We start from the raw sequence: 9,321 nt of genomic DNA, 5'->3' as shown, positions 1-9,321 counted from the left end.
ACATTTGAGGGTGAAGTTTTAAAATTCTACAAACTGTGGTAAAGACATACACAGTGACTGCCCTCCTATGGTTCAAACCTGCTATTGCAATTGAATTTTGCTATTGGCTGATCCTGGCAGCAGGAGCCTGCTTTCATCACTAGCCCAGTCCCCTGTTGCTGTCCTGTCACAACCCTCTCACCAACTGACTACTTGTTCTGTAACTGGGCCCCCTCCCAGCCCTGTCCTATTCCAAACTTTATTTACATTTCAGGGAGGATGCACTTAAGACAAAAGTGGGGGCTCTAGTTCCTCCTTAAGGTGGTGTCCAATGATTTCTCACAGTGCATTTTGGTATATAACTCTCGGGCTGCCTCTGTGATTATTTGAAGAAATATAGGGATGATGGAGTTCTGTGGTTGTGTTACGTTTAGAAAGCCACTGCTTCATCTTGCTGTCAGCAACAGGTCGGACTGGACTGGAGGTTGATTTGAGTTCATCTCTTTCTCTCACCAGGTCAACGAGGCATCAGAGCTTTATTTATCCAGGATGAACTTCTGAACTTCTGCGCTCCTGTCTGCCACTCTCCCATGCATCCTCTGTTGCCATAACAACCAGCTTTCCCACACACTACATGCACAGGTACATGTACATATACTCTGGACACACTTGGACATTAACACACTGCAGTGGTTCTGGTGGTTTTACCAGCCTGCAGCTCAGCTTACACAGTTTACACACTTTGATACATAGTTAATTATTTAGTTTGAGACTTGTTTGGTGCCAAGGTTCCTTTTTGTATCCTGCCCATAGAGCAGAACTTCTCTTAACTCGAGCCAAAAGTGAGAATGTGGGGATCAGGTGCAGCACCATATGGGGGACCATGCAGAACTGGGTCTCCCAGGTGAACGCTGACAGATGATCAGTGTGCAGCAGGGAATTAGCTGTGAGTCTGATGATGTCTTGACAGTTCCAATGGCCCCTACCAGAGGTGCACACAGCCATGACACATCTCCATGGCCTAGGAACATGCAATCAGTGTTTGTGAACATTAGCTGTTCTCTCAATGCCAAAAACCAGAGAAATAAAGGCTTTTGCACCTGTTTTTTCCATATGCGTTGTTTAATCCGTCATCTGACATTATGCATAGAAACCTTGCACAGTAAGTCCAGTGTGTTTTACTGTTTACTATTCATTGTGAAAATTCACAATATGAGACAAAATGAAAAGACACATTTCCTGCCTTGCTTCTCCCTACTGGAGGTATTTATCTGTCTGTCATTCTTTCCTGTTTCTTGCATATGGCACCGTTGCTACCTGAAGAGTCTGAGCTGTCCTCCTCTCTCTCTCTGTCTCTCTCTCTCTGTCTGCGTGCGGTCCTCATCCTCCTCCTCGTCATAATCCACCTAAATATTACTATCTTACCTGAATATGGCTATGGCTTGAAATAAGGCTATCCAAGTTCTAAAACAATAATGCACTCCTTGTTCCTCTTATCTTGTTTTGGATTTGTCCAGCCACCACATTTTCTTCACTGCTTCTTGGTCAAACAGCTTCCTAAAGGCTTTTGACGGATGGGAAAAACACTGAATATCGAACCTGCCTTAAAACTTTACTGAAGGACGAAAGTTTCAGGGTCAGTTTGCAAACAGGATTAACACAACATGGAGTTATATTTTTTGTAGGTGTGTAACAATGTCTGTCAAAAAAACTGTCTCATTGTACCAAGGCCTTAAGTCTTAAACTTACTATGTCATAGGAAATACAGTCTGGAGCGGCTGCATAGACAATGAATGGAAACTTGAGTTGTGGACCCTCTGAGTTTTCTTTTTTAATAGCCAAATACATCTTATTCATCTAATTTTAATACTCTAGTTTTTAGATTTGGGAGAGAGTTGTCCATGTTTAGTAATATTTTTGGACTTTCTTAGATGATAGCATTGTTATATTGTTTATATGGGTCCCCATTAATTGTTACCAAGGTGACAGCTACCCTTCCTGGGGTCCATGTTAAGAACATAGTATACACAAGCTAAACACATGTATGAACCATGAAAATGCCTGCAATTTTCTTTTCAAATATTACATTAGCTTAAACAGGACCCTTGAAACATAGTTCCAAAATACTGATTGTGTCTCCCCTTTAGCCCCCCTTAGGACACCGACGGCCCACCTGGAGCCATGGCAACCATGCTGCTGTCACTAAGGAAACAGATGACAATGGTGATGGACAGGAGGGCCCTGGAGATGAACTGTGATATTGTTAATTAAACTGTGGAGAAAGGTGAGAGAGAGACATAACCTGCCTCCAGATTCTGTTCACACCCAGAGATATAACCTCATTCTCATTCATCATTGCTCTTGACATTAAATATGATTTTAAATTTTAAAGCGCTTTACTTGGTTTAATAACTCTGTACCCGCCTCAGGTGTGCTGAAAACTGCAATCCCATTGGTCGCAGTAGAAGACAACGGCTCAGACTCTGCCCTACGCTTCCTGTGTTACCATGGAGACCCCAGCAAGCCCAGCTTCTCATATCTACTGTATGTATGAGGAATTGCTGCTCTTTCTTTTAGTTATTCTAATTATTTTGATGTACTGAATTTTAATTAAACCTTTTTGTATGTGTGCTTTTACTTTTAATACTTAAATGCAAATCACATTTACTTTCAAGTTTAGACCTATGTCAGTTTCACTACTGCAAAGTAAAATGTCTTCTTCCGGCCTTTTTAGTGTCATTTCTCCAGTCTTGTCCATGTGTCAGAGTCTTTGCACATGGGACAAAATCTGCCCTTAGAATTGACTTTACTTTTTTTCTCTTACCTGAAAATATTAGATAAATTTTAGAGAATGTTGCTGCATGAGGCCCAAAGAGTTGCTCATCTTCAAGAGTGTCAAAGTGATTTGTGGAAATATAGCGCAGTGGACAAGCTGGAGATGGAAATTACTACAACATGAGAGGAATAAACATCAAGCATCTGGTGGATCCTATTAACAGCTTGTTTATTACTGCCAGTGATATCCCAGGAACTACCACTACAGGTAGGTAACAAAAAAATACATATTTTGTCTTCATATAACTTTCTTTATTCTTCATTTTTTATAGCTCTCATTTAGGGATTCAGATTATAAACAATAATTCATCCACCATATTAATGATTTATATAGCCTGTCTGCAAGTTCTTCCTTAGTTAAAGCTTAATTGACGCACTTGAGACATATTTTACAAGCACAAGTCTGACATACTTTCTAATAAATAATTAAACTTTATTTATAAAGTACTACTAAACAAAAGAAAAGTGTTTTTCATGATTGAACCTGAATTTGAATGAGAATAAGCTAAATAAGCTAAAAAAATATATATATATAATAATAATCAAACAGAACATGTTAAAAATAAACAATGTGCTAAAAGTAAGGGTTTTTTTGTTTTATTTTTTTGGAACATAAGTTTAAGAAGTGATGTAAAAGATGGTCAATTCTGCAAACCTCACACTCTTAAGGCTGGTACAGACTAAAGGATTTTCAAATCTTGACCGATTTTTTAAGCATGGGAGATCACAGACATAGTGACAGCGCACGCTTGACGACTCGGCCAGATCGTGAGAACACACACGTGCCATTTGTAGTTTACACTTCACAGCGGCGATCCCACAGACTTGGGACCTCATAGAATCTCGCGCAATCAAATGTGACTTCAGAAGAAAAACAAACATGGAGGAGGATCGCCGTTGTCAGCTGGCTGCACTTGCGTGCGTCTTGTTTTGCAGCGAAAAAGCAGTCCTGTTATGGTAAGTCTTGCACAACACATTATACAAGCACTCATGCTGTTGCCATATTTCGACAAGCGTGTCCTCCTTCTCTATTGTCCATCTGGCTCGGGAGACAGAAGTCCCGTTGTTGCCCGCCCTGTGTTTGAGCTGTACATGTATGCAATATCCCTTAGGTGACCCGGTGTTGTGCCAAAAAGTGATGTGATTGGAGCGCGCGCAGCCTGTTAAATCTGTGTTGTCCAGTATTCACGTCTTCAGCTGCTCTCACATGGATCAAACTGTCGCAGCATGTGAATAAACATAAGTTTATGTCTGTGGTAAGAGCATAGGTACATGTCTTTGTGAAACTTTAATATTTCTTCAAATCCAGTTTTCACATATTTGCGATTTATAGTTTGATCAGACATGACATTTACGCGATTATAAACAATACTGTTGTTCCCGTTGTTTGATCGTGTTTATTATGTGTAAAATCTTGTTTAAAAAAAAAAAAAAAAAAAAAAAAAAAAAAAAAAAAGGACTGGTGAGCGATATTTTGTCAAATATAATCACTATAAATGAAATCAAGTAATTCTGAGACAGAAACAACCTTTCAGTAACAACTGCAATATTTTTTTTGGCAAGTAAGAAATTGCATTTTATGCATTGTATTGGCCTTTTAAAGGCATTTACACAGGTGAAAAGGGACTGGGTGAGCTATAATCTGTCAGATATGTCACCATGAATGAAATCAAGTCATTTTGAGGCAGAAACAACCTTTTAGTGACAAGTTAGGAGCTGCAATCACTTTTTGGCAGTTTTTTAGGTGTTGTATTAGCTCTTCAAAGGTATTTCAACAGGCAAAAGGAGGTAAAAAGTACTGGATGGCTTATAATCTCGGGCACAGAGCAGGTAATATAATGAAGGCTCACAAGGATAATAACAGATAATACCTTTATCTTTACATTACCCATCCATAAAGTATGATAGACTACTTCCCAAATGTAAACAAGATTTTAGACATATTAAACACATACAAACAACAGGAACAACAATATTGTCTATAACCGGGTCAATGTCATAACTGATTAAGCTATAAATCACAAACGTGAAAATTGGGTTTCAAGAAACATTGTCGTTTTTAACAAAGGCATGCCTATGCTCTTACAACTAACATAAAGTCATGTGTATTTACATGCTACGACTGTTTGATCCAGCAAATGGGTGAGGGGTCACTTTTTTTTCTTACAAAGAAAAAAATGAAGGCTAATTTTGGTATTTTCTTTCCTGGAGCCTATTTTCCAATGTCCTTGTGTCTAAATGACTTATAGGATCAACAGTTTTTGAAATTAGTCCAGCATAATGCGAGAGTGCTGCAGCCAACACCCACGAACAGGCTGCCGTGTAAATCTGCGGGCAATGAAGCACCATCTCTTTACATCTATTAAAAGTGTTTGTTTTTGCCACTGACAGGTTCAGATTGTTATAAAAAGTATATGGCAACATTATGGATAATGGAGAGGATTCCTACAGGGATAAAGCTTTTTGTTACAGAGTAATTTCATATTTCTTTTATCAGAAACTGAAGGAAACGGTCAAGACTCTGATGCCCAAAGGGGATCTCATAACCTGTGAAGTTCCTGCTGATTATGCTGTCCCTGCTGTTATGGACTTACAGTCATTACATAAGCTGTCCAAAGTAATCATGCACATTATATTTCTACTGTTGTTATGGCTGCATACACACAGCACAGAAATGCTTTTAACACACATGTAGCGACGTTACATCATTGCTGATAACACTGCCTCTTCAGGCATGGCTACTGTACATACGTAAGAAATGCACTCTGAAATGCAGGTACACACCATCAGATCTACATACACACATATACAGTATATCAAACATACACACTCCATAAGAACTGGCCTCTCCTCCACCTCTCTATGTAGTCAGACAAACACTTAGGATCAAAAGTTTTTAAAAATGGAACAACTATTTCTGTACATTCCAATCTTAAAATTTTGCCAATTTTAACTGTACAGTTGGAGAAGTAAAACCAAAAAGAAGAAATGATCAAGAAATTACAGCTGCTGTGAAGTGGCAAGTCTAAGCTGGACATTTTGAGGAGGAAGACCAAGGGAAAGAAGGAACAGAAGGAAGATGAAAAAAGAAAGAGGACGAAGACAAAAATAACACCAGGGTCCGTCAGCAGAACTGCTGAAACATATCTATTTAAAATTTCTTACTGTAATTTAAAAATATCATGTTTATCTTTTGTCAGATCGACACAACACAATTCCTTAGTGTGTGACAAGTGTTCTGTGTCACGAATATGGATTTATCCATGCACATCAACTGAACATTACTCAATACTCATTATTCAGAGTATCAATACACCAGCACCAACTGCAATTTCTTACTCTGTTATTGCTAATGTTTAACCCTTAGGGTAAATTCCAGTATCTTCATAACAGTAGCAGGCATAAGCATGTTTATTCTGCATAACACAGGTCTCAAAGTCATAACTCTAGACACCAAGGGCAAGATCTTGTTGAGCTACATGCCAAGTAAGAAGACTGGCTTCACACTATGATTTCAGCAATCATCAGGGCCTCACGTAAAGGAAGATTTTTAACTAGTGTCAAAATTCTGGGGATTTTTGTACTTTATCTAGACAACATAGAGATGTCTGTAATTTATTTTTATTCCAAAGACATGTATCTCCATAAGTGAAAATTATTATATCCAGGAACTGTTATTTAATATTGTCAAAAATTTAGTGTTTGACATACAATTCTGAAATTTAGTACACGATTTCTAACATGACATCAAAATTTTCTCCCTTTATTTACTAAGCAGATTCATTTGCCAGTATACAGTACTGTTTGCGCTAAAACATTTAGATGCACTGCAGGTTCACTTTTTGATATTTCAAAAAAATCTGTCTGAATCATTTTTGGAGGGATGTGTAAACATTGGTGTCAATGGGGCCCAGAATGTGAGAGGAGCTAGGTTGAATTATTTTGACAAAAAAACAGAGTGATAGACTTCATAATTCCTACCAGGTCGAAGCATCTAAACATTTCTGTTCACCTGGGGCTACATTTTGGTGAAAGCTCCCACGTCCTAGCACATGTGGCTGATTTGTTAAAAATGTTCAACACTTTAAAATTAAGGCGGTTGCTGTAGCGACACCATCAGGACTGTAAGCCCACAATTTTAAGTGAGGAACTTTAGTTTAGGACTGCACATACAGTTTGTGCAAAGTTTCATTTATTTGCATGCTTGGGAAGGTGATAAAGGAAGGACCGGCAACCTTTCTGTCTTTGTGATGCATTCTTAGATACTCAGTACAAGCAGAGGGGAAGCCAGTAGTGATGTGAGAATTGGACTAGTCAAGGCCTTAACTGACCTGAATGCGTCTAAGGAGGGCGTCATCTTACTCCTCCCACTCTACAGCTATATCCTGACATACAATATTATTTAACCTGCAGAATGTAGTTTCTTTATCTTAGCCAGAATTCAACATTTCTGTCTCTTGCTGAACTGTCATACTGAAGGGAGCATTTCCTTTTACCATGTTAAAATTGTAAATAAATTTCATGCTGTTCATTATAGTCGTTTTAAAGTGTAGCGGTTTGGGCTTAAGTCGGTTACACTGCGTCTTGCCATTGGCTGATGGCCATGGTTATCAAGAGCCATTGATAAGTCAGTAAAACGCCTCTTATAGTACAAATTCTGAGATTTCTGTCAGGGTTTGCCTATGTCTTTGGTTTATCTGCCTTCTCCCATCCTCACCACCGTCCCTCTGATCTGCAGGAGTGTCTAACTGGGGAGAGAAGACTCTGGCCTGTGGGCTGTACCTGCTGCTCACCTGCCCCTCACACTATAGATACAGAAACAGAGGACTGGCTTTGGAAAGCCCAGGAAGAGCTGTAAGACTGGACTGCTTGCCTGCCATCTGTGGACAAGGTAACACACATGTTCTCATCCCAAGTCATCCCTTATTACCACTTTGCTGTGGACTTCCACATCTGCAGGTATCCTTCTGTGCCTGCTCTTTACATTGTGGAATGCTGCTACCATGATGCACATGGTATGATTACACTGCACAACAAAAGCACGTGGCAACCAACGCCTGTACTTCAACAAACGCACATGTTGGCACAGATGGTTTGGCAACAAGGGCATGGTTGGTTAGGTGTAGAAAAAAAACATCACATTCAGATTTAAAGCATGGAAATCCATATATTATTAGACCCACCCACCTCCTCTCCAGCTCGCCCTGAAGTCGTCTTCATGCTCCTGATATTATGTCACTACCAGATGCATTTTAACCTGATGCCATCTTGGCGCATTTCAAACGGACTTGACAGGTGGTTTTTAGCATTACAATCTTATGTCAAAAGCACTGTCAAAGCAGCAGTATTTTACAAGTTTGGAAGGAGGATGGGCTGAGTATTTACTGAGTTTTATATTGTAGAACAAAATGTGAAAGTCTCTTAAGCTTGTGTTAACCAGATGTAATTTTAAGCATCTAACCAAAAACCTATTCAAACTGTGCCCTGAACCCTCTGTACACTACCTGCTCAGCACCAAATAGTAGACAGACAAAGTTAGACTAGTGGGTATAAATGGAGTATTAGTGGATGAAAAGCCAGATTTCCTCGAGAGTTGGAGGAGTTCAAAACACATTTGGAAGGAGTGGCAATACTGGACATTTTCCAGGTGACAAGACACAAGTCCAAATGAATGCTAGTGCGATGCTTTGTTTCTGCTGGATGTGTAAACAATTGATTGCCAACAAATTCACCACAACAATGTCATAATGTGATATGTTTTCAACTTGCTCCAGCTTGATACTTATTGTGAAGCCCTAACAGAGAAAACACACATACATACACACAGACACATACACAGGAGATCGATGTGCCAAAGGGTGACTTTCTATTTCCTCTCTACTCAGATTGCCAAAAGGAAGTGAGAGAGAGAAAAGAGAATGAAAGGAGAGCTGTGTGTGTGTCCGTGCGTGTTTTAAAATGCTGCCTTGGTTACCTTTCAGCCCTCTTCCTTGACTACCAGTGACAAAGCAGATTAAAGTGGCTCTCTCTGTGTCTGACTCTTTGCTACCACTGTAATACATAAATCAGAGCTTTGCTGCTTAAAAGAACAGAAAAGCTTTAATTTGCACTTTGTAATGGAATAAATGATTGATTGTACTGTTATTGACAATAGCTAGAAGGTGAGGTGTGAACGACGATGTTGGGTCTTGAGCATAGATTTGCAGAACACTAGACGTCTTGCCATTTAATTGGGCTATTTTGGGTTATATAATGGGTTATTTTGTCTTTAACAAGTGTCTCTTTGAACACAGGTGTTTACAGTGTGCCGTTATTAGCATGCAGACCGCTAACTTCCTGCACATTTCTGGTTTTCAAAGAGTTCCTCCTGAGTTGAGTTAGAACAAATCTTAACAATATTATTAATAATAAAAAACTACATTTTATTTGATGGCGCCTTTCAAAACACTCAGGGTCACTTTAAAAGGCAAAGGAGTTAAAAAAAAAACAGTATAACAACAGATCAGT

The 9,321-nt window shown here is 39.2% G+C and overlaps 1 protein-coding gene across 1 annotated transcript; it reads left to right on the top strand.

Annotated features, from left to right (window-relative positions):
* The first annotated feature begins 384 nt into the window (after positions 1 to 384).
* Positions 385 to 8,593, top strand: dglucy (D-glutamate cyclase). The gene is given in 12 exon segments (XM_042500829.1): positions 385 to 397; positions 496 to 536; positions 539 to 621; positions 2,127 to 2,263; positions 2,409 to 2,527; positions 2,881 to 3,022; positions 4,012 to 4,070; positions 5,312 to 5,409; positions 6,182 to 6,300; positions 7,553 to 7,655; positions 7,657 to 7,829; positions 8,589 to 8,593. Coding segments are annotated over 12 exon segments (1,092 nt in total).
* The last annotated feature ends 728 nt before the right edge of the window (positions 8,594 to 9,321 follow it).

Source organism: Plectropomus leopardus, chromosome 14 (assembly GCF_008729295.1).
Source record: "Plectropomus leopardus isolate mb chromosome 14, YSFRI_Pleo_2.0, whole genome shotgun sequence".
Classification (NCBI taxonomy): Eukaryota; Metazoa; Chordata; class Actinopteri; order Perciformes; family Serranidae; genus Plectropomus; species Plectropomus leopardus.
This window is presented reverse-complemented; position numbering and strand designations above follow the sequence as displayed.